The sequence below is a fragment of the Notolepis coatsorum genome (assembly GCF_963971535.1).
Source record: "Notolepis coatsorum genome assembly, chromosome: 4".
Lineage (NCBI taxonomy): Eukaryota > Metazoa > Chordata > Actinopteri > Aulopiformes > Paralepididae > Notolepis > Notolepis coatsorum.
In genome coordinates this window covers 94,934,458-94,960,801 of record NC_140168.1, presented here as the reverse complement: position 1 = coordinate 94,960,801, position 26,344 = coordinate 94,934,458, and the positions used below count along the sequence as shown (strand labels likewise).

At 43.0% G+C, this 26,344-nt stretch overlaps 1 protein-coding gene across 1 annotated transcript in view; it reads right to left on the bottom strand.

Annotated features, from left to right (window-relative positions):
• Nucleotides 1-11,004: 11,004 nt before the first annotated feature.
• elmo1 (engulfment and cell motility 1 (ced-12 homolog, C. elegans)) overlaps nucleotides 11,005-26,344 on the bottom strand; it is a gene marked incomplete at its 5' end in the record, with an annotated part of 180,901 nt that continues 165,561 nt past the window's right edge. The window contains 3 exons of the mRNA XM_084312036.1: nucleotides 11,005-11,867; nucleotides 14,245-14,322; nucleotides 22,161-22,257. Coding sequence (XP_084168162.1) covers nucleotides 11,667-11,867; nucleotides 14,245-14,322; nucleotides 22,161-22,257 — 376 coding nt within the window. The 3' untranslated portion in view covers nucleotides 11,005-11,666. The remainder of the gene's footprint in view (nucleotides 11,868-14,244; nucleotides 14,323-22,160; nucleotides 22,258-26,344) is intronic.

Genomic DNA, 26,344 nt, shown 5'->3' with positions numbered 1-26,344 from the left:
AAGTTATTGTTATAAGGAACCCAGTCCAGACTGCATCCCCTTAACAATTGTTTGTATTGAGCCGTATTGTATTGTACCCATTCTGCAATGTGTTAAATAACGTTTGCATCCATTCATAGCGGTAACGTTACCACATTACGTTAGCATTTAAGCTATATACTATACATAGATATAGCCATTCACATTAGCATGTAGCTAACAACACCGGCGGTCTTTTGTGAGACTAAACTATCCGCTCTTGGTGGTAAATTGTGTTGCTGATGGTTTTGTTTCATCAACAAATGAGAGGCATGAACACACAGTGAATGTATCCGTTTGTTTATTGCGCTTTTATTGCAGTTTCTTTCTTTGCTGAAAATATATGTTCCGTTGGCAAAATGATGGCTATGGTGTTTCTAAACAGGAAGTTTAGTGAGCGTTCAACCTTTTCTGATTGGTTGAAATGGCCTTCATGTCTGAACAACATCGCCGCCTACTGTTTTGGCATGGTACTACATGTATCGGTTGCTGGTTTTTCCAGACGCCGTGGGTACGCAATTATATGCGGTTGTTCACCTGTGTGGACAGAGGTTTATTTTTTTCAAACTTCGGTTACATTAAATCCAGCGCTCGTGTGGACAGGGCCTTAGTTACAGCCCTGGGATCCAGCTAATCCAACTGAAATGGAAGGAATCTCCATCTTCGATTCAGCCGACCGACTTCACACTTGGCCGGTGTGTTGCTGAGGATGCAAGAAAGTGCAGTGTGTCCCATGTCCACTTCAAGTTCAAGTTTCTTTATTAGTTGTCATACAGAAGTACAGAATACTTTTATACAAAATGCTTCTTTCTGTTACGCTCCAGAGACTGTGCTAGACAAAAATAGATAAGTATAAAATAAAATAAGTATAGCAGTATAAAATAGAAGTCACATACGTAGACACAAGTGTTCAGTATGTACATATACAATGTTCAATGCAGAATAGAAGTAACTGAGTTACCATACAATATTATACTATACAATATACTATATAGCGCAAAGGAGAAATGGGATGAGGTACAATTTAGGTACAATTTACAGTAAGGTGTAATGAGGTATGGGTTGTAGTGCAAATTCTTTACCAATAAATATAAAGTGTGTTTAGGTGTTCTAAAGTGTGTAAAGTGGGTGCTGCAGTGAGTTGTTTGTTTAAAGTGAGTGTGTGCATGTGGATGTTTGTGCTGTGAGTGCATTTGATGGTTGTTACATAGTGTTATTGTTCATTGAGCATCCTGATGGCCTGGGGATAGAAGCTTCTTCTGAGTCTTTCTTTTTTTTGAACAAATGTTTTTTATTTTCCCTTTTTTAACATGAAACAAGACAAACAATACAGTAACAGTAATAATCAATGATAAATCACAGGACAATAACAGAAATAATAACAATAATGACAATCCAGTAATTAAATCAGAATGAATGTAGATTAAAAAGACGTAAAAAAAAAAAAAAAAAAAATACAATACATGGGCTCTTGCTCGCTCTTCCTCGCTCTTACCTTCCCCTTCCCTTCCCTCCCCACCCCACCCCCCCTCAGGACCCCCACATGGACTATACATCCACTACTTCATTTAACATCAGAAAAATACAAATTTATATGCGTTCCTTTATCTTCTCCACCACAGCTACCCAGACTGCTATGCTGGCTTCATTAAAGGGGAACTATCTTATAAATGACCTTTTCCTGTGTTTAGGGTTATTTTCTAGCTATGTGGACTTATAGTAATAGAATCTATGTCTCTAATTCTCGATTTGGCGCATTCTTCCAATTCTCCCCTCACAATAATGTCCCTCCCTCAAGTGAGTCATCTGAAAATTTGCCTATATGGGACGTCATATGGTGCATTTGCATAATAACACCCGCCCCTTCTAGCTGCCCGCCGAGTGAGAGAAGCAGAGAACTGTAAACGCTCTGCGTCTCCCTCTCCCTCTCGAGGAAGTCCACCACCGCGCTGCGCCACAGACAGCTCATGCTCCCGAACCGAGAGAGAGAGAACTGTAAACACTCTGCGTGTCCTCCCGGCTCAAGTCCACCACCGCGCTGCGCCACAGACAGCTCATGCTCCCGAACCGAGAGAGAGAGAACTGTAAACACTCTGCGTGTCCTCCCGGCTCAAGTCCACCACCGCGCTGCGCCACAGACAGCTCATGCTCCCGAACCGAGAGAGAGAGAACTGTAAACACTCTGCGTGTCCTCCCGGCTCAAGTCCACCACCGCGCTGCGCCACAGACAGCTCATGCTCCCGAACCGAGAGAGAGAGAACTGTAAACACTCTGCGTGTCCTCCCGGCTCAAGTCCACCACCGCGCTGCGCCACAGACAGCTCATGCTCCCGAACCGAGAGAGAGAGAACTGTAAACACTCTGCGTGTCCTCCCGGCTCCCTCTCCCTCCCTCTCCCGGGAGGACACGCAGAGTGTTTACACTTTTTTTTTTCCTCTCTCTCTCTCTCTCTCTCTCTCTCTCTCTCTCTCTCTCTCTCTCTCTCTCTCTCTCTCTCTCTCTCTCTCTCTCTCTCTCTCTCTCTCTCTCATAGCAGCAGCAAACTAACACAACGTATAGACATAGGGTGTCTGTCTGTCTGTCTACACCCCCTCTCTCTCTCTCTCTCTCTCTCTCGACTGACTGTCACTCAAAGTGCTTATGGGCGGAGCCAGGCCATAACAGCCTGATTTCTTGTGGCTGAAAAATGATGGGTTTGAGTACTTGATTAGAAATATAAACCAATGCATTTTTTTTTTTTAAACGTACAGATGTCTTCAATAGACTGACAGGAATTGTTTAAAGTTGCCCAAATAGTGCTAGGAATAGTCAAATAGTTCCCCTTTAACACCTAAAATTCGTGCAGTGGATATCTCTAGATAAATCACATCGAGATAGGTAAGAACCCATACCTTCCGGCACATTTTATCCGGTTGAATCCAGCGTGACGCTATCAACTTTTTGGCAGCCGTAAGACCCGCCAAGATGAGTCTCTTTACATGTACAGAGGTCGATAACTGAGAAACATCATTCAACAACAATACAGAAGGCAGTAGGTATGGTCAGAGACAAAAATTCTGATAATTGAGTGGTTACATTTTTCCAGAAAGTCTTGACAGGAGGGCATTCCCAATACATATGCATATATGTACCAATAGCACCCTTTGAACACAAGGAACATCGAGAGTCCGATCTGAGACCCATTAGGTGCAATCGTCAAGGGGTCAGGTAAGTCCTATGAACAAAATTAAGATTAATCTGTTGGTGATCTGGGTTGCGTGATGATAGCCGAACATTTTCCCAGACTGCATCCCAATCAAAATCTAGTTCCAGGTTTGGGATATCCTTCCTCCAAACTGAGTCTAGGGGAAGGACCTTATATGAAGACGTAAGTAAGTGGCGATAAAAGTCAGAGATGAAGCCTCTCGACGTCTCCTTATCATAAAATAATTTGTGAAACCTGTGGTGCTCAAGTGAAATATCTAATGGGACTCCGTGAGCCCTCAAAGCTGCTCTTATTTGTAGATGGAAGAGATAAGTGGAACTGGTGAGGTTAAATTTGTTGAATATATCTCGATAACTGCGGAGACCATGGTCATCGAAGATATCCCCCAATGTATGTATGCCTTTCTTTTCCCATCCATGATATCTGATAGGTTGTTGTGCAATAAGGATTGAATTGTTATTAAATAGGGGAGAATGCCTGTGCCATTTATGGTGGTTAGTACACTTCTTCTGTGTGTCTAGCCATATCCGGATCACATGTGTAATAAGAGGGCCAAATCTCAGGTTGCATTGTTTAATTGATAAGTTGGTGTACACTATATCCTGCAGTCTATGTGGTGCCACTAGTCTATGTTCTCCTCTAGTTAAAGCGCCATCTTGGGGCTCGGGATGTCATTCTACTGAATGAGGCTTTTAGGAGTAAATAATTGTGGTCTGACAGTGCAATGGGCCTCAATTCAACGTCAAAGCTATCAAATAGTCTAGGGGATGCAAAAACATAATCTATTCTAGAAAATGTCCTGTGTCTTTCTGAGAAAAAGGAAAGCTCTCGCGCCGTTGGATTGAGCGATCGACACAAATCATTTACTCCTGTGTCCTTGGACCAGGCCTGTAGTGCCGTAGAGGACTGTCTCTGGTCATAGGTTGTGGTGAGACTAGATTTATCGATCGAGGGATCCCAGATGGCATTAAAATCCACACCAATTATAAATGAATATTCAGGGAGATCTAGCATCGCTCTAGTGAGTGAAGCATAGATGTTCGCGTCATAGACATTAGGGGCATAAGCCGCTACCAAAGCAATTTTCCTGTTAAAGTAATCTATCTTGGCAATAGTTATTCGACCATCTGCATCAGACCACACGTCCAACAATTTAATATTCAACTTCCGTTTCACTACTATAGCTACACCACGGGATTTGGTGCCAAAGGAGGAGGAGCTTATGTTTTGATATACTTCATCCGCCAGCTTTACATTGTCAGCCAAGATGCGTTTCACTTAAAAGAGCCACGCTTGTGCGTTTATGTTGACCATTAAGACCCCCAGTATTCCCAATCAAGATATTTAAATTAGCCATAGTCTATACAGGTTGCAGTATGTCTGAGTGTAATTAGTCTGGAGTAGCATTTCATAATAGATATATATATCCAACTGTTAAGGTCCTGTTGAGATCCGAGCTTAAACATAAGAACAAACATATAAAACAAAAAAACATATAATCCCCTATTCCCACCCCCCTCCCACCCTTTAAAATACATAACCAGTATCCCCATATGGAGCATATCAACCATATCCATCCTATGCTAATTGCCATAGGGTATAAACCTCTCAAATCTACCATAAGTAGATTATTCTCTCAGTGGCTGCTAGCCACTCTCCCTTTAACAAAAAAAAAAAAATACTCAAAAAGTAGAGTACATTCACTTAAACCTTATAAGAACATGGCTAAGTTTAAACACGCAGAATAAAGAGAAAAAAAGGCCTAGCATTGGAATTATTGCAAAAGAAAAGAAGGAGGGGTTAAATATGTGTGCAGTGCGTCCACCAGGCCAGGGGAGGGCGATGTTCCGCTGTGAAGGCTGTTGTTTCCTCCGATGATGACCTATGCCATGTGTGTGGTTAGCAGAATGTATGTAGAGGTTACAGAACATTCCATTTTAGTAAAAGTGCACCTAATCCATCCTGTCAGGAGAGGCTTCTAATATGTCGACAACAAGTAATAGTAGATGATGAAGCTGGCGGTGGAAACCACTATATGTCGAGTGAGTGGCTGGCAGAACGTGTCTGAAACATTAATGGATCTTGAAGTCCAATAAAATAATTATGTACACACACAAAGAATACATAAAAAAAAAAATCACAGACCCACGGAGGTATTAAGCCAAGTCATGGTTCAACATAAATGACATGCATAAAAGTCATAGATCATTTAAACAGAGCTAACGTTTATCTCCCGAGCCTTAGTGGACGTTCAATGGTTATCAAAATAAAACCGACCAAACCCCCCTTATATCAGATGTTGCGAAACATTTAAATAAAGTATCTAGGCGATATCCAGCATCATATAGTTAACCTATTTATAAAAACAAAGTTATCGAAATTATATGACTGAGTCTTTCTGTGCTTGCCATGAGACTCCGGTATCGCTTGCCTGACCGCAGCAGTTCAAAGAGGCAGTTGTTTGGGTGGCTGGAGTCTTTGATAATTCTCTTAGCCTTACCCATGCACCGCTTGTTGTAAATGTTCTGGAGAGTGGGAAGCCCCCCTCCAATTGTGCGTTCAACTGAACGGGCCACTCTCTGTAGTCTGCTACGGTCTTGTGCGGTGCTATTCCCAAACCAGGAGGTGATATTGCCAGGCAGGATGCTCTCTATTGTACATGTGTAGAAGTTCTTAAGGATCTTCTGACTGACTTGATTGGATGAATGGTTATGGAGAAAGGTCCACACAGCAACACCGTGGGCCAAGCAACAGACCTGTTCGCTGTCCACGTCACTCAGTGTGTGGCGCATCAAGGGGGCAAAAGGGAGGTAATCCTGGTCAGAACAGGGCAGACTACAATATATTTGCATTTGTTAGCCATGCTAGCGATCTAAACAATCAATCCATGCTAAAGCTAGATATGTAAAAGGTGAAAGACTCACACTCACAGCCATGCTGATTTGGCTAAATGACATCCAGCCGTTTTCGTTTGAAACAACTTTTAGTCAGGGGAGTGTCATACTTTTTTTTAGCGCAGCAGCTCACGCAAGGTAGGGGGCAACTTAGTCACATGACTCAGTTGGTATTGCTGATTGGCTCTAACACGGTAGATTTGTATTAGAGCTGGGCCGTTAACGGCGTTAACGTGCTGCGTTAACGCGTGACTAGTATCGCACGATAATATAATTGACACCGTTAATCTATTAAAGAAAATTATTTTTAATTTTTTTTAACCTTTATTTACCCAGGGTAGGTTCGCTGAGCACAGATGCTCTTTTTCAGGAACGCCCTGCTTCACATTCACACAGTTCCATTCACACCTGGGAGCTGCCTAGTACAACCACAGTTGACACCATTGGCCACTGAGCAACTCCACTGGAGCAGTTGGGGCTCAAGGGCACTTCAGCGGTTGGTGTTCCTGCCGGTCCCGGGGATCGAGCCGGCAACCTTCCGGTCACAAACCCGCTTCTCTAACCTTTAGGCCACCGCTGAACTGAATTGAGTGACCTGACTGGTGTATGGGAGTTTAACACACATGCTGGACTGAAAATGAATTGTTTGTTTTATGAAATGTTTGCTTATGATTTGAATTGAATCCAATACATGGACATTTTGATTTTGAATTGAGCATGACTCTTGAGTGGTTTTTGAATTTATGAAAAGGTAATTGATTGTTACATTTTAGCAAACTAACCTATGATTTACTTTGCTCTGTAGTCTAGGCCTACTATTAATTAAATTATTTGTCTATTTGTCTTTCGCCGTCGACTAAAGACGCACTGCTTCAACCATTATCTGAATTAAAAAAAAAAAAAAAAAAAAATCGAACCCTAACTAACCGTACTGTCATGCACTTGTCCTAATAAACTAACCTACACTGTAGCACTCAACACTTTGATGAACATTGTTGCTCAGCTGATAGAGTTGTGCCCTTCCTGATGGCTTGTCGTACAGAACTTGTAAGTCGCTTTGGATAAAAGCGTCAGCTAAATGACTAAATGTAAATGTAAATGTACCTTTATGTGGTACAGTCTTATGCCGGAGCTATAGGCCTAATTAACCAATTAAAAAGGTAATTTGATTTGCATTGGCAGGGTTTGGCCCTGTCTGGCACCCAACGGGAAAAATATTATAGGCACTATAAGTAGACACTGCTACATAAAACAAGCTGGTCTGCCTGAGTGACTGGTGGAAGAAGGAGAAATAGAGATTGGACTGATTGAGTCAAGCCATGTCACATAGTTCAATTTGAAATGCTTCTTTCTGTTTTGCTCCTGAGAGTGTGCTAGATACTGTACTGTTCTGTACTGGTAATATTATTTATTTGTGTTAACTTCTGAATAAAACAACTTATTAAACACAAGTACATCTTATTGAACATTATTTTGATATTTCATTACCAATTATCATAGCAAAACAGCCTTTTCAAACAGTCTGTAATGCATTTTGGAAACGGGAGATGGGCTCATGGTGTAATGGGCCACCTGGCCTGAGAAACGTAAGGAGGAAAGAAAAAGTAAGGACTTACTTCTGGTCATTATTTGGGTAGAACACACATATTTTGAATGCCTAAGGCAGATTTTTATTTTTTTAGTCATTTTAATCTAGATTAATCTAGATTAAAGGGGACATGTACTATAAATGTCATTTTTCAGTCTCTAGCATTGTATTATAGTAATAGGAGTTAGTATCAATGTGTTTGTGTCTAAATACCATATTGGCGGATTGCTCTGATTCAGCTCAGATAATTTCCTGCTCCAGTAAATCAGTCCATCCTGATTTGAAGGCCTGAGTCACGTCATTCAGGCTCTGGGTAGAAGACAGTGATGTGATTGGCTCTGTGGTTGTAGCTAATGCCCGCCCACTTCCTCATACTGCGAGGCAGTGAAACCCGACACCTCTGCATACTCTGGAGGGAGAGAGAGAGAGAGAGATAGAGAGGGAGAGAGAGAGGGAGAGAGGGAGAGACAGAGAGAGAGAGAGGGAGACAGAGAGGGAGGGAGCACTTGGGGGGGGGGGGGCCTGCCACGCCACACAGGAGAGGGGAGGAAGGGAGGAAGGGAGGCCCCCCCCCACACAAGCTGCCGCAGGGAGAGAAAAAACAAAAGGAAGAGACGGCCTGTCTTTTTTTCTCTCTCTCGCACCCCCCCCCCCCTCTCTCTCTCTCTCTCAATTCAATTCAATCTCTCTCTGTCTACCAGTCGCAGACTGTGTGGACTGACTGTCACTCAAAGTGCTTATGGGCGGAGCCAGGCCATAACAGCCTGAAATCTTGAAGCTGGAAAATGATGGTTTTGAGTACTTGATTAGAAATATAAAACAATGCATTTTTTGGAAAAAAACCTTACAGATGTCTTCAATAGACTAACAGGAATTGTGTAAAGTTGCCCAAATAGTGCTAGGAATAGCAGTACATGTCCCCTTTAAATCCAGGATTGCAGATAGATTAATCTAGATTAAAAAAATGTATCTATGCCCACCTCTAATTTGTATACAGCGAACAGGTCTATAGGGAAGTGTAGTCTGATGTCACTTTAGTTTCCTGCACGGTCCACCCGTATAGGGATTTATCATTGGGAAAATGTATTATCGGCTATTGTAATAATTCTGCCTCATGAACATTGGCAAGCTTTCCATTTTTACACAAAATGAGTTCCCTTCTATCACTAACATTATTGTTTGAGCATTTTTGGTTGAAATAAAGTTAGTTATAAGGTTTTTAATTTGTCGTTAAAAAAGAACTACACTTACCAGTACACTTGTCCTTCAGTCAGCAGCGCCAAAGTTAGTGTAGTTCCTCAGTGAACGCAAACATAAACATTATTATTTTTTATTTAACTTTTACGATTAATTGCGAATTTTTATATGTTGAGCTATAGATTGTGGATGAATACACACAGAAAGGTACACCATGCCAATGTTCATGCTTTATTTGTTTTAAACGAGACGATTTAGAAATGGGTCCATTGGAGGAGGGTGGACCGCATGCAAATAACAATGACATAACCACTACACCTCCCTATAGGCCTGTTCCTAACCTGCACTTTAAAAACTGTACAATAAAAAACTCACATTTACCTGTTTAGTGTTAGTCCTTGTATCAAGAGCTCAGTCAATCAACTAGAGAATGAAAATATGTCTCAATTCCTATTGTTATTGCTGGTGGGGCCACCCATTTGTTTACATTGGGATCATTGATCGTGCCTTTAACACTTTCGGCGCCAAACCCGAGGTCCTGTTGTTCAGCGTCACAATGCTATTGGATAGTAAATGTGTTTATAGGTCCCACATTCTGGCCTCTGAAGTTGCTAATGTCTAATTGTATTTGGGCTTCACAGTGTATAACGCATTGTAACAGAAAAAAGGGACAAAGCAGAAATTGGTACGATCTTTAAATCTTTAATGTAAACAGCAGTTTGAGGGGCTTTGAAAAACAAAAAAACATCTGAAGGTATTAAATAGGGAGGGAAAGAATGATATAAATCATAATGGCAATAACAACCATGATCCGTTTTAAATAAAAACAAGAATAAAAATAAAAAAAAACATAACATAAACCTTCAAATTTTGTGGCCATATAGTCCTGAAAGAAATAAAATAAAATAAAATAAATCAAACCTTCCCTTTACTGAAACACAAACGTTCATGGTAATACTGACTACCTACTTGGCAGCGTCAACAATTAATGACTCAAATTAACACCCTTCTTACAAATGATAAAAGAAATATTGAATAAAAAAAAACTCAAATATTGCTTCGGAATGTTGTGTACAGCAGTCATGACAACAACAACAACCAGTCCTGACGGGGAGGATCAAGTGAGAGGAAGGTGTGTGTGTGTGTGTGTGTGTGTGTGTGTGTGTGTGTGTGTGTGTGTGTGTGTGTGTGTGTGTAGGTGTGTGTGTGTGTAGGTGTGTGTGTGTAAGTGTGTGTTATTCACAAGTCTTTTTTATTTTAAATTATTTTGTACTGTGTGTACAATATGCTAAAAGCGACGATGTCATATAATAAGAATAACAGTAGAAGACTTGAGAGAGAGAGACAGAGAGTGAGTGAGTTTCCCGTGTGATAGTGCCAGTTATCTTTTTTTATTATTATTTCTTTTTTATGATCGACACGTGTTAACAGTCTACAGTAGAGGTGGAACATGGAGATATATATATATAGGGGGGGGGGGGGGGGGGGGCAGTCGGTCATAATAACTGTACTTCTTTATCTTATCATATATCAATCTTAACCCTTTCACTACCACACTACCAAAGGTTAACCTTTCACTACCACACTACAGACGGTTAACAGTCTGTAGTGTGGTAGTGAAAGGGTTAACCGTCTGTAGTGTGGTAGTGAAAGGGTTAACCTTCTGTAGCGTGGTTGTGAAAGGGTTAACCCTTTGTCCTTTGTTAACACTTCTGTCCTTCTGTTGACTGTATTCAAACGATGGCCATTTTGCACTTATGTCATGCTCAGGTCTGGGGAAATCAGGTTGGGAATCCCAACCTGAGCATGACATAAGAGCAAAATTACCACCGTGTGTGAATAATGGTCTATTATTCGTTCTCTTGGGACACAGAATGCAATGGGGATAAAACTGATGTCACAAACACCGGCCCTCCTCCCACACAGGCCCCTCCTCCCACAGGCCCCGCATCCCACAAGCCCCTCCTCCCATACAAGCCCAACCTCCTACACAGGCCCCTCCTCCCACACAGTCCCCGCCTCCCAACACTATTTATACTAGAGAATCATCCCATCCCATCCGTCCCTCCCTTTTTTATCCCTCCATCTCTCCCTTCCCTCCCTCCTTGTATCATCATCCACCCCTCCTCCAACCCACAAAAGCCTGAGAAGAAAACAATCAAATTAACATAGGAAAAAAAAGAAAAATAGGACAACCAAAATAGTTGAATCAAATAGAATTTCTTAGCATGTTTCTACAACAACCTTTCAAGCCAAAATGGCTGCAGGTTCCCTCACACCCCACACCCCCCTGGGTGAAGGAGTGAGCGGGGCAAGACACAGGACACACACACACAAGGAGGAGGAGGAAGAAGAGAGTGAAGACGAAGACGACGACTCAAGAGACGACCCGTCGTGTTTACGTTCGACAGCTCGCCTCGGAATGAATACTTCCTGGTTTCTATCTCCATGGCAACGTAACGACTCGGCGAACGCCGTGTGTGAAAGCTGCTTCGACCCCTCGAGTCCCTCAAGTGCAGTGAATCTATTAAAATGCACAATTTTTTCCTGTTTTTAAAAAGAACGTTTCGCAAGAAGCAAGAGGAAAATAGTTCGATAGATCCTTTTTTTCTCTTTTTAAATCGCTGTTCTTTTTTTCACCATCATCACTTTAATCTTTTTATTTTCATTTTTTTTAGTTTTTATTAAGAAAGGGATATTGGTCCAGTGAGTACAGCAGGAGGGTGGGGGTAGGTAGGTTTGGATTGGTGGGTTTTGTTGGTTGCCTAGTTACAGTCATAAACAAAGTCATAGTTGCTAGGCTCTTTGGGAATGGGGGGCGGGGCCTCTGGGATCTGGATGTTCTCTAGGTCCAGGAGGCGGAGCTTCATCTCCATGGAGAGCAGAGTGTCCATGTCGGATTTGGTTTGGTCACTAGACATCTCCTTACCCAGCAGGGCGTTCAGACCATCTGTCCACACGCAATACTGGAGAGAGAGAGAGAGAGAGGGAGAGAGAGAGAGAGAGGGAGAGGGAGAGAGAGAGCAAGAGAGAGAGAAAGCAAGGGAGAGAGATAGTGAGCAAGGGAGAGAGATAGGAGAGCAAGGGAGAGAGAGAGTGAGCAAGGGAGAGAGAGAGAGAGTGAACAAGGGAGAGAGAGAGAGCAAGGGAGAGAGATAGTGAGCAAGGGAGAGAGAGAGCAAGGGAGAGAGAGAGTGAGAGAGCAAGGGAGAGAGAAAAGGAGAGAGCGCAAGGGAGAGAGTGAACAAGCGAGAGAGAGAGAAAAGGAGAGAGAGCAAGGGGAGAGAGAGAGAGAGTGAGAGAGTGAGCAAGGGAGAGAGAGAAAAGGAGAGAGCAAGGGAGAAAGGAAAGACACAGAGAAAACAGAGAGCGAGAGAGCGAAAAGGAGAGAGAGATAAAAGGAGAGAGAAAGGGAGAGGAGAGACACAGATAAAACAGACACAGAGAGCGAGAGAGAAAAGGAGAGCAAGGGAGAGAGGAGAGACAGAGAAAACAGACACAGAGCGAGAGAGAGAAAAAAAAGGAGAGAGAGTGAAAGAGAGAAAAGGAGAGAGCAGGGGAGAGGAGAGACACAGATAAAACAGAGACAAAGAGCGAGAGAAACAGAGAGGAAGGGAGCGAGAGAAACAGAGGAAGGGAACGAGAGAAACACACAAAGACAAAGGGAGAGAGATCAAGAGAAGGTCTAATGTAGCACATGATGTAAAACAATTTATACAACGGCATGCAAATTTCTCGATTCTGATTGGCTGAAACAGTCAACTTACACGTGGGTATTTGTCATAACCCAACGCTCTTGGTCCCAGGACCCGCCCACAACCGCATTACTATCACTTCGCCATGCGAGTTTTTAGAAGTGAAGCAATATGGTTTATGATAGGGTCATAAAGACTAAATAAAAAACGATTCCGTCACGGCGAATGTCTTCGTTTCTTAAACAATTTTGGATGATGTAATTGATGGGTCATGAGTCATTGTGGAACCAAATAAAAATCGCGCAAATTGATTGATTGATTAATTGCTAATTTTATTACTGTCCGCCTTGTTTCCAACTGGTTAAGTTTAGGCCCTCTTTTGAAGTTGGTTAAGGTTAGAGTTTGTCTTTAGAGCAGGGCGATAGACCACCAGCCCTGATTCCAAACTCTAACCTTAACCAACTTCGAAAGAGGGCCTAAACTTAACCAGTTGGAAACAAGGCGGACAGTAATAAAATTAGCAATCAATCAATTCAATAATCCACGCTCACTTAAAACAGCGCCCCTCCCAGCTGCTTCTATAGAAAGTCGGTATATAGGGCAAATATCCCCCCCCCCCCCCCCCCCCCTATAGGGCAAAGAAAACCTTTTTGTTGTTGTTTTACCTACTTTCTATAGAAGCATCTAAAAATGAAGTTATATAGAAAGTAGGTAAGAAAAGAAAAGTTGGATGTGTTAGTTTGTTGGATGTCTAGTTGAAAGACAGTTGGATGTCTTAGTTTGTTGGATGTCTAGTTGAAAGACAGTTGGATGTCTTAGTTTGTTGGATGCCTAGTTGAAAGACAGTTGGATGTCTTAGTTTGTTGGATGTCTTAGTTGAGAGACAGTTGGATGTCTTAGTTTGTTGGATGTCTTACTGAGAACAGTTGGATGCACTTCCAAGCTGCTTCCACATGGAGGCAACTTCTCTTTTTTTTTGGGAACTACTTTTTCTGGCGGATGGTTTTTTCAATAAATCTAAAGCGCCAGTTGTATAAAAGCCATTACACCACGTGCAGTCGTGGGTTGTGAGAATTAGACCATGCCTAGGGGGGTCTAACGACCACCCCTAGGCATGGTCTAATTCTCACAACCCACTCCTGCGCGTGATGTAATGCTTTATCAACAACCTCATTCTAGTGCAGTCAGTTTCCCTTTGCTAACTTAATCTGAACCGACTGGCTCCGCTAAGTAACTTAATCTGAACCGACTGGCTCCGCTAAGTAACTTCATCTGAACCAACTGGCTCCGCTAAGTAACTTAATCTGAACCGACTGGCTCCGCTAAGTAACTTAATCTGAACCGACTGGCTCCGCTAAGTAACTTAATCTGAACCAACTGGCTCCGCTAAGTAACTTAATCTGAACCGACTGGCTCCGCTAAGTAACTTAATCTGAACCGACTGGCTCCACTAAGTAACTTAATCTGAACCAACTGGCTCCGCTAAGTAACTTAATCTGAACCGACTGGCTCCGCTAAGTAACTTAATCTGAACCGACTGGCTCCGCTAAGTAACTTCATCTGAACCAACTGGCTCCGCTAAGTAACTTAATCTGAACCGACTGGCTCTGCTAAGTAACTTAATCTTAACCCCCACTATGCTGCTCACCTCGTGCTTATCAGGTGCAATGAAGTTTAGATGCTCGTCCGACTCGTAGAGCACAGAGAAGGCCAGCTCCAGTACCTCCTGGGGAGAGAGAGAGAGGGAGAGAGAGAGAGGGAGAGAGAGAGGGAGAGAGAGAGGGAGAGAGAGATAGAGAGGGAGAGAGAGAGGGAGAGAGAGAGGGAGAGAGAGATAGAGAGGGAGAGAGAGAGGGAGGGAGGGAGAGAGATAGAGAGGGAGAGAGAGAGAGAGAGGGAGAGAGAGAGAGAAAGATGAGATTGCACAGACACAACCAAGCTACCATACTATGACATCATCCTCTCCTCCTCCTAACTCATCTCCTCCTAACTCCTCCCCCCATCTCCTCTCCTCCTCCTCCTAACTCATCTCCTCCTAACTCCTCCCCCCATCTCCTCTCCTCCTCCTCCTAACTCATCTTCTCCTAACTCCTCCCCCCATCTCCTCTCCTCCTCCTCCTAACTCATCTCCTCCTAACTCCTCCCCCCATCTCCTCTCCTCCTCCTCTGATCTCCTTTCCATCACTAGCCTCCTGTGTTCTTTGTCAAGGCTTGAGGCTCCTTCAGCAGCTCAGCAGGGGGGGGGGGGGGGGTCAGTGAGTGCTAGAATGGGAGAACAGCCTAGAATACATGAGAAATGGAACAAAAAGCCTTCAACACTTCATTTCCTGCATTCTGGTACACTTTTATGCACCAATATGTGCCTTTTCTGCATCGATTTATGGTGGAAATGTCTTTATTTATGTAAAGGAAACGACTCAGGTGCTTGCTGACACAAATATAATGGAATATAATGCAGTAAGGACTTAATGTATTTATAATTTTTTTGTATTTTTTTTATTAGGCACAACATTTTTAGTGGTTGGGTCTAAAAGGTCCTCATCACCTTGCAATCTGAATGGATCTGAAATTATCCAAAAATTTACAAAGTATATATTAGGGCTAACCCAGATTAGTCGAATAGTCGACTAATCGATCGAAAGGAGCTGTAGTCGACTGCCAACCTCTTAGTAAAAAAAATAAAAAAAAATAAAAAATGTATAATTATATATATTTTTTTAACTTTTACAAAAATCATTCTTTCCAAAAGAAAAGAGGCCTAGAAGCGTGGCTAACGCTAATGGCACGCATACCAGAGGCTAACTGCCTAAGAAATCAGGCACAGAGGCACTGAAAGATGATTTCACCCATCTAATGAACACACTAGACTAGACAAATATCAAGATGTATCCATCAGTGGACCAATTGCATGCTTTCGCAGAGGACAAGAAGCCTTCCGTCGACTCCTTCAGACATTAAGCACCCCACAGCCCAAATGGAATGAAAAAAAAGAAAAAAATTATACTTTGTTTTTGTTTTATATTTTTTTCCCCCATAGTAGACTATCGGCAAATTTTGGCGACCACAAGTCGACTATACAAATCCTTAGTCGGGGACAGCCCTAGTATATATATATATAGATAGACGTAGATTTAGGGTGGGTTGCAGGGGACCTGTCCGCATGAATATTAAAGGCAACCAACTTGTGATCCGCTTTTCTCTGATTGGCCACGACCCCACGCCGCTAGCCCGCCCCCTTTTGCCGCGATCGCGGCAGGAACCTTCAAGTTCCCTGGTGCAAAATAAATCTGCTAGTTGGTTTTTGACGTTAATTAATAATAAACACTGTTAGGACTCTTAATAATAAACACTGTTAGGACTATCTGACTCTTAATAATAAACACTGTTAGGACTATCTGACTCTTACTAATAAACACTGTTAGGACTATAAACACTGTTAGGACTATCTGACTCTTAATAATAAACACTGTTAGGACTATCTCGATTCACGCGTCACTACTGTAAGTAGAAACTCTGGGTGTCACTGTACATCAGTGTGGAACTGTACGCTGTAACGTTATTATTTCGCGTTTTTAACGTCATAAACCAACTACCAGATTCACTCGTCACTGTACATCCGTGGAGGCTGCTGAAGCGCCAGCGGGGCGATGCGGTGGTTTGTCCCCGGCTTCCGTACGCCGCCGCCGGCTTGACTCGGTCCAGCTCCAGCAGCAGCAGCGGCCGTGCTCCGTTGTAGAAGCCCTTCAATGACAGAGCTCTCATATTTTGCGAATGCATAAACTATATCTTAAATTATGGCTATGTGTTTAATATGGCTGTCGCTTATCAATGAATTTGCGACAGCCATATTAGACACATAGCCATAATTTAAGATATAGTTTATGCATTCGCAAATATGAGAGCTCTGTCATTGAAGTGGGTGGTGGCAGCGTTACTAACAGCGTTCACCCTGATGTAAAGTAGCGATTTTTATTGTTTTGTCATGACAAACCAATTACATAATCCCAACATATGTGTAAAGAAACAACATATTCCAGTTAACGGTATAATTTTTTAATGATTCATTACGGTATAAATTAGGTTAACTGGAGCTGCGTATTGCTGGCTCTCATATTTGCGAATACAATAGCGTTCACCCTGATGTAAACAATTCTACAACGGAAGACGACCGCTGCCTCTCTGCCGCGCGGCCAATCAGAGAAACACTGAAGACAAGTTGGTTGCCTTTAATATTCACGCGACCTGTCCCCCTCAGAGACGAGGTAAATTTGAATGCTAACTAATGCCTGAGAGCCTTACTGCATATATTCCACTATATTTGCATCAGCGGTTACCCGAGTCTCGTCTTTTCCTTTACATAAATAAAGTAGGGATGCTCGATATTGGCTTTTTTACCGATACCGATTAATTTCCGATTATGCATACTTTTGACAATAAATAAAATCAGAATTTGTTCTTACTTGCTTGCCTGGGTAAATAAAGGTTATAGAAATGTACAATTTTTTTTTAAACCGATACAGATATTTTCCGATATCACATTTGAATGCCGATATCGGCCGATAATATCGGTAGGCCGATAATATCGGACATCCCTAAAATAAAGACATTTCCACCATAATATATATATTTATACAACAGGTAGGTCCGACCACGCATTGTGATCGGTCGAGAGCGTTCTAAGCCGTGAGTATATTCATGATACACTCACGGTTAAATCACCATAATGGCTGCATTTATATAGCAGCTTTTATCCAAAGCGCTTTACAATTTGTTCCTCACATTTTACCCATTCACTCACACATTCACACACCGATGGCAGAGGCAACCATGCAAGGTGCCAACCTGCTCACCGGGAGCAATTAGGGGTTAAGTGTCTTGCTCAAGGACACTACGACAAGCGGGGAATCAGGAGCCGGAATCTAACCGGGAACCTCTGGATTACCAGACAACTGCTCTACCTCCTGAGCCACTGTCGCCCCACCATGAATATACCACTGCGCTGGCTTTAGAATGTTGTAGAAAGTTTCAACTGCCATTCATCAAACGGAAACTGTCGACATGACCTACTCCGCGGACAACGTTACGTGATGCCTACGCCACTCAAGCTTCGCTCTCATGGCTGCGGGTGCATCGCAGCCGTGGCAATATTCATGATATTCCACTGGTTCTCGTGTATTATTGCTTAAATATATATATACGATGTGTAGATATCGTGGACAACAAATCCATACCTTTGCATGGATCCATAACACTATACCTTCAATCATATTCAGTGTATACCCCCGGCCCTAACGACCTTGGCTGCCCTGTAACGGTGAGTAATGAAATGTGTCTGCACTCCCGTTCACGGCCCCCGGGGACAGGGCCAGCAGACGGCCCACACGGCCCCCAGAGGACAGGGCCAGCAGACGGCCCACACGGCCCCCAGAGGACAGGGCCAGCAGACGGCCCACACGGCCCCAGAGGACAGGGCCAGCAGACGACCCACAAGGCCCCAGAGGACAGGGCCAGCAGACGACCCACAAGGCCCCAGAGGACAGGGCCAGCAGACGGCCCACACGGCCCAGAGGACAGGGCCAGCAGACGGCCCACACGGCCCCAGAGGACAGGGCCAGCAGACGGCCCACACGGCCCCAGAGGACAGGGCCAGCAGACGGCCCACACGGCCCCAGAGGACAGGGCCAGCAGACGGCCCACACGGCCCCCGAGGACAGGGCCAGCAGACGGCCCACACGGCCCCAGAGGACAGGGCCAGCAGACGGCCCACACGGCCCAGAGGACAGGGCCAGCAGACGGCCCACACGGCCCCCGAGGACAGGGCCAGCAGACGGCCCACACGGCCCCAGAGGACAGGGCCAGCAGACGGCCCACACGGCCCCCGAGGACAGGGCCAGCAGACGGCCCACACGGCCCCCAGAGGACAGGGCCAGCAGACGGCCCACACGGCCCAGAGGACAGGGCCAGCAGACGGCCCACACGGCCCCCAGAGGACAGGGCCAGCAGACGGCCCACACGGCCCCCAGAGGACAGGGCCAGCAGACGGCCCACACGGCCCAGAGGACAGGGCCAGCAGACGGCCCACACGGCCCAGAGGACAGGGCCAGCAGACGGCCCACACGGCCCCAGAGGACAGGGCCAGCAGACGGCCCACACGGCCCCCAGAGGACAGGGCCAGCAGACGGCCCACACGGCCCAGAGGACAGGGCCAGCAGACGGCCCACACGGCCCAGAGGACAGGGCCAGCAGACGGCCCACACGGCCCCAGAGGACAGGGCCAGCAGACGGCCCACACGGCCCAGAGGACAGGGCCAGCAGACGGCCCACACGGCCCCCGGGGGACATCTCTCCAGACCTGCACTTATCGACAGAGTAATAAAGACACAGAGCGGGGGGAGGAGCCACATGGTGGTGGGGGAGGAGCCACAGAGCGGGGGAGGAGCCGGCCCCCTTTGTCTTCAAGGATATTTATTCAACATCTAATAAATCAATGTCGTGGCCGGGGGGCAAGGTCTAGAGAGCTGTGTGTGTGTGTGTGTGTGGGGGGGGGGGGGGTAATATGTCCAAACACAGACATATGCGTGCACAGCTCAGTGTTGTAGTACTCGAGTCCAAGTCCTGGACTGATTATTCAGGACTCGTGACTTGACTTGGACTTGAGCATTGACTGCATTTACGAAGGTGCAGACTCGGACTCGGACTTGTTAATTGATAAATACTAGGGATGTCCAATATTATCGGCCTACCGATATTGGCATTAAAATGTAATATCGTAAAATATCGTTATCGGTTTAATTTTTTTTTAATATTTTTTAATAAAAATATTTTATATAGATATTTTTATTACAGTTTTTTTTAGACATTACAGTAGACACTACGAACGTGACATACATGTATAAACAAAACAGAAGAAAAATAATAATAATAAAAAAAACTTAACAAGCCACCAAAAAATATATAGAAAAAAATTATAATAATAATAAAAAAAAAAACAATTTTTTTTTAAATAATAATAAAAAAAAAAAAAAGTTCTCAGAGCACTTCATGTTACAGAGTCGTTCCTATACAGTGTCCTTGTTTCAGGAGGTGAGAGATGTAGTCAATCGTTCCACATAAGAGCTAAAGGGTTGCTTGCCACACCACATCAAATTTTCCACTTGTTCCCTGCAGAATATATTTTATCTTTTCAACTTTTAGATGGTACATTACATCGCAAATCCACCTGCCAAATGAGGGAGGATGTTCGTTTTTCCAGTTCATAAGAATGAGACGTCTTGCTAAAAGGGAGGAATAAGCGATACAGATCAGTTGTGCTTTTGGTAGATGTAAATCCTCGGAAAGAACACCAAAGAAAACCAGGAAATGACATGGTTCCAGTACCCGACCTGCCAGGTCTGAGTAGAGCTTAAATATGGACGACCAGAAGTCTGCTAGGCTAGGACATGACCAAAATGTGTGATACAGACCGGCCGGGGCTTGTTTGCATCTGTTACAAGTAGGACTAACCTCAGGGAAAATGTTTGACAGTTTGAGTTTGGACACATGTAGCCAATGTACGATCTTAAATTGAATAAGCCTGTGTCTCGCATCAAGGTTGAGTCCACTTCCCTCTGGCAGTCAAAGAGCTGACGTACAAATAAAAAAGAGGTCTACATTAAACATAAATGACACAGCGGTCACCATTTCAAAGGGAGTTTATTTACTTTGTGACACAATAGCCAAACAAAATGCACTAGCCATCAATATCTTATTTATTTTTGTACATTTATTTAACCTTTATTTATCCAGGCAAGCAAGTAAGAACAAATTCTTATTTTATTTATTGTCAAAAGTATGCATAATGTTGTGTTAATTCCACAACAAGAGATATGTAATGTTAATTACCTGAAATCATTCAGTTTTTTGGGGGGGGGGAAACCGTGCATATATCGGTATCGGTTGATATCGGTATCGGAAATTAAGAGTTGGACAATATTGGTATATCGGTATCGGTAAAAAAGCCAATATCGAACATCCCTAATAAATACAGTTATTTTTTTGGTAATGGGCCCTAATCATTTGGCATAAGATATTGATGGCTAGTGCATTTTGTTTGACTATTGTGTCACAAAATAAATAAACTCCCTTTGAAATGGTGACCGCTGTGTCAATTATGTTAAATGTAGACCTTTTTTTATTTGTACGTCAGCTCTTTGACTGCCAGAGTGGAGTGGACTCAACCTTGATGACTTGGACTCGGACTAGGGTAATGGGGACTCGACTCAGGCTCTTCTTTGGTGACTCGGACTTGAACACTGGGGACTCGATTCGACCTCGACTACAACACTGTGTGTGTGTGGGGGGGGGGGGGGGGGGGGGTAATATGTCCACACACACATGCATGCACAGCTACATTCTGTCCATTGAAGTACACCCCATAATAATGAATGGGGGGTGTACTTCGGAATAAAATAGTTCCTACATGAAACTGTTCACAACAAGGTCTGTGGATTTCTCTTATTAAACAGCGCCCGAGTCAAATAAAATCTCACAGAACATTAGAGAGTCCATTTCATTCAACGCCTTCAAGTATAATTGTGTCTCTGTCCTGAGCCTCTGTCTCTGTCCTGAGCCTCTGTCTCTCTCTCTGTCTCTGTCTCTGTCTCCATGGACACGTGTCCTGAAGCCCTGAGCCTGGACACCCGGTTACTGTGTGATGCTCTTACTTCCCAAAGACAAATTATGTAATTGAAGTCATGTTATGTTATGTTATGTAACACACGCACGCACGCACACACACACACACACACACACACACACACACACACACACACACACACACACACACACACACACACACACACACACACACACACACACACACACACACACACACACACACACACACACATATGGCTGCAGAAATGGTCTCTCGCACACACATTTTTGCTCTCTCTCTCTCTCTCTCTCTCTCTCTCTCTCTCTCTCTCTCTAGCTAACTAGCGTTAGCTCCGCGTTAGCCGCGCGGAGCTAACGCTGCTCCGCATAAACACACAGAGAGAGAGAGGGAGACAGAGAACAGCAGGCTGACTAGAAGAGGGTGGGGGCTAGCGGGGGAGGAGCCGTCTGTGTGTGTGGTGTGTGCGCGCTGACAGAGAGGAAAGACAGACGAATAACGACCAGTTGACTGACTCATTCCTTCAGTCCACTCAAAATTATGCTAATATTCCTTATGTTGTTTATGCTATTAATTGAAAATAGCATATGAGAGTATTATATAGTAATAATAACACATGGCGATATACTAAAAAGCTATTAATAATTTTTGGCTGGTAAAAAATCTGCCCGGCTGGTCGTTTTTAAAATCTACCAGCCAAATGGTGGTAGCTGGTAAGTCAAAAAGTTAAGTTTGTTCCCTGCACACACACACACACACACACACACACACACACACACACACACACACACACACACACACACACACACACACACACACACACACACACACACACACACACACACACACACACACACACACACACACACACACACACACACACACACACACACACACACACACAAACCTACCTTGTTCTGCTTCACACCCTTCTCCTTCATGTGAGGACAGTCTTTACCGGTGACCACAGCTTTGATATCAGCCACCGGCACTGTGGAGGACACACCACTTTGTCAATAACAACAACAACAACAACATCATCAACCAAAAAAGACCCAGAGAGCCGCCTCATCCTAAGTTCAATCATCGATCTTCAATTCAAATCCTTGCAGAAGTTGCATCAACTCAACATCATGGTTGATAAGATAGTGGCTGATGGTATCATCCAGTGCAGGGGTGGCCAACCAGTCAGAGACTAAGAGCCACAAAAAAATTACTGTGGTACCACAAAGAGCCACACCATATACCAGCGTTTCTCAACCTTTTTTTTCAGTCACGGCACCCTTCATGTGTTTATAGGTCTCACCCTCTGGCCTCTGAAGTTGCTAATGTCTTTTTTATTTGGGCCTCACAGGGTTAAAAGTACCCTGTGAGACCCACGGTTGCAAAATTACAAAATCACTTTTAGCCATTTAAAAAAATAATGTTTATTTAAAAAATGTTAAAGGGGAACTATTTTACTATTTCTTTCACTATTTGGGCACTTTTACACAATTCCTGTGAGTCTATGGAACACCTAGGTTTTTTTCAAAAAAAATTCATTGTTTTGTATTTCTAATCAAGTACTAAAAACCGCATTTTTCTACCTCAAGATCTTAAGCCGTTTTGAGGCTGGGCTCCAACCACTGTGTGGCCTGGTGCCAACTGCCACATCAACTGCCACATTATTATGCAGCTGAGAAATCTCTGACATCACAGATATGCACATTTTCAGATGACTCAGTTCAGTGAGGGTGAATATTGTGAGAGGAGAATTGGAAGAATTCGCCAATATGAGAATTAGAGACATATATCCTATTAATATAAGTCCACATAGCTAAGAAACAATGGTAAACACTGAAAAAAGCCATTTATAAGATAGTTCCCCTTTAAGCACATGTATAGTCAATTGGTCCTGTTGTTCAGCCTCACAATGCTATTTGATAGTAAATGTGTTTATATGTCCCACCCTCTGGCCTCTGAAGTTGCTAATTTCTTTTTAATTTGGGCCTCACAGGGTTAACCTCTTAAGCCCGAGATATACAGTAAAAGTGTATATTTTCAGCATTATGTTTGTTTACCAATTATTTTAACTGTTATTAGTGAAATATAAGATTATAGAAATCTCAGGGCATTGAGTCGGAAACCGGCGCATATTGACAGGAGGAAGTGGCACAGCCAAAAGTGAGTGTAGTCTTTTGAAGGAAGAGACTCAGGGCTTTCAAATTTCGAAAAACTACCCTACCCAGCTCACACCAGCCCCTGTCAATCATCTGACTTCTGGATTTACTTTTTAATTTCTCTTATTTTTTGGGATTATCTCCCACAAACCTGAACGTTATTGCCATAAAACAGAACGCAGTTAGTTTCTCTACCTTTCTGTGAACGTCTTGCAAAAAACGGTGTTGCAATATGATGAAAAATGGTGGAGAAATTTACATTATAAAAAAGATGGCAGAATTCAGTACTGTATCTACAAAACCTTCTGTTTAATCATCTTCCCTTTATTCATTTGCTTAGATTTTTCAGGTCTGGTCAATTTTAGCATGGTGTTATTTACAGTCAAAGATAATTTTTTTTTTAAATAGAATTGATATTCTCCTTTGGTTCATTACAATTTACTCAAGCCTAGTAACAGACACACTATTTCTGACACTGATCCATATATGTCCCTAGATTCAGATACCAAGAACATGCAAATGGACCATTTAAAAAAAATTGTAAATGTTTATTCTACGTCCTTATGGAATGAGTGACATAAAAAAAAAAGTAAAAAAAAAAAAAAAAAAAGTAAAAAAAAAATAAAAAAAATGTTTTTTTTTAATTTTTTTTACTTTTTTTTTATGGATGGAAGAGCCGCACATTGACGGGCAAAGAGCCGCATGCGGCTCGCGAGCCGCGGGTTGGCCACCCCTGATCCAGTGCATCACCCAAGCAGCTTTTACATTTTCTTTATGATGTTTCTATGTAAACCAGGGTTCCCACAGACATTGCAAAATGAAATTCAAGGACTTTCAAGTACTTTCCAAAGCACTGTTTTTCATTTTAAAAGGGCATTTAAAAGGATACAATTCACTTTTAAATGCTGTTTTTTATAGATTTTTTTTTATATAATAATACATTTCTTGATTCAGAACAATTTTATCATGGATGAACAAAACGTTCAATGCGAATGGTTGATTTGGATATTTCCATTCATTACAGGCACACGGACATCTGGGTTAACATGGGGAATCATCCTGAGAATGCCAAAGTGCAATACCAGCCGCATCCACCCAGGTGGCAGTATCGAGCACCCTTTGAAACATTATATCTTGGCCTGTGTGTCAAAAGTCTCCGGTCAGATTTCATTGGTTGGGCAAGGGGAGCGGTTGTCCCGATCGGATTGAGAAGCGTGAATTGCTCCCGGTGCATGATGTGTGGCGGATTATGTTGGTGACACGATCGACACTAATACTGGGACTCGCGATCAGATAATTGGAATATTCTTTTTGGGGTACATTCTAGTGAAGGTAAGGACTATATGGTATCAATCCTGCTGTGATCCAACCATGACTTCACTTCGATCACAATATGTGTGTAACGTTACTCCACAACGTGTGCCGTTGGTGACGATCAAAGCATAAAACCCCCCCCCCCCCCCACCCTTTCATGCATTCATGATGAAACATAATACAGATGTGATTTCGAAATAGTAGCGTGTACAGGCGAGAAACGGCAAAATTTTTTGTGAATTGCATGTATTGCTGCATAGCATCGTTTTCTGGGATTAGACAGGATTACTCTAAAACTATACTCATATTCACCACGGTATAAACGGGAATGTATGGATGACATTTTCTTTTCTTTAACACATATTGAACGATATATAGTCGGTGTCAAATTGGCCATAGTATTGTATCCATAGCTATAATATAGAATATAGTTATAGCCCTGCAAACACCGCCACATATTCCTATATTTTAGAGCGTCGGCCTGAAACGATGCTCAACTGCGTGGCGCTGATTGAGTTAAGCACCTGGCTGTTTTCAAGGAATTCCAGTCCTTGACTTTTTTTGGTAAAAAATCAAGCACTTTAAGCATTTCAAGGACCTTGTGCGAACCCTGTTCTATGTAAACAGACTGCATATCGCTGCTGTGTCAGAGGAGGGTAGATACCACCATTGAAAACAAGCACGATATTTTCTAAAACGATAGCACTTTTTCTTCATTTCAGCTGTAGCGGGTGTATAATAAACTGGTATGATTGATTACTACTTCAAAACAACTACTTGCTACTTACTGTAGATTTGTCCTGGTTGCTACTTACTGTACATCTGTCATGATTATTATTTAAAAACTACTATCTAGGGCGCCCAGGTGGCGAACCATGTAACGCGCTGCGTCGCGGCACGGCCAACCCGGGTTTGATTCCCGGACCCGGCGTCATTTGCAGAATGTCTTCCCCCCACTCTGTCTCCCGCTCTTCCTCTCTCTCTCTCTCAGTCTCTCTCTCTCTCTCTCTCTCTCTCGTCTCTCTCTCTACTGGACTGCCCAGTAGAAAAAAGCGATAAAAAATGCTAAAAATGCAATCTTAAAAAAAAAAAAAAAAAACGACTATCTACATGCTACTTACTGTACATCTGTCATGATTATTATTTAAAAACTACTATCTACATGCTACTTACTGTACATCTGTCATGATTATTATTTAAAAACCACTATCTACATGCTACTTACTGTACATCTGTCATGATTATTATTTAAAAACCACTATCTACATGCTACTTACTGTTCAGTTCAGTTCAGTTATTTTTTATGTCGGGCTTTTGGACACATAACAACGGTAATTCCATAAATCGCCAAAGTTTTACCAGCTGCTATTGCAGCATTGTCCAATTGTCCGAAAAGGGCTAGGGAGAAGCACTAGGCTTGTCGGGCCCTACCCCTGAAGACTTACATTTTTTATTTTTTATTTTTATTTACATACATAGTACATACATATAGTACACATTACAGTACACACATATAGTACACATTACAGTATAGTATACCTGCAGTATATAATAGTATATATAATAGTATACGTAGTACATAATAGTGTATACAACACATATATAATGTGATATGAGATATA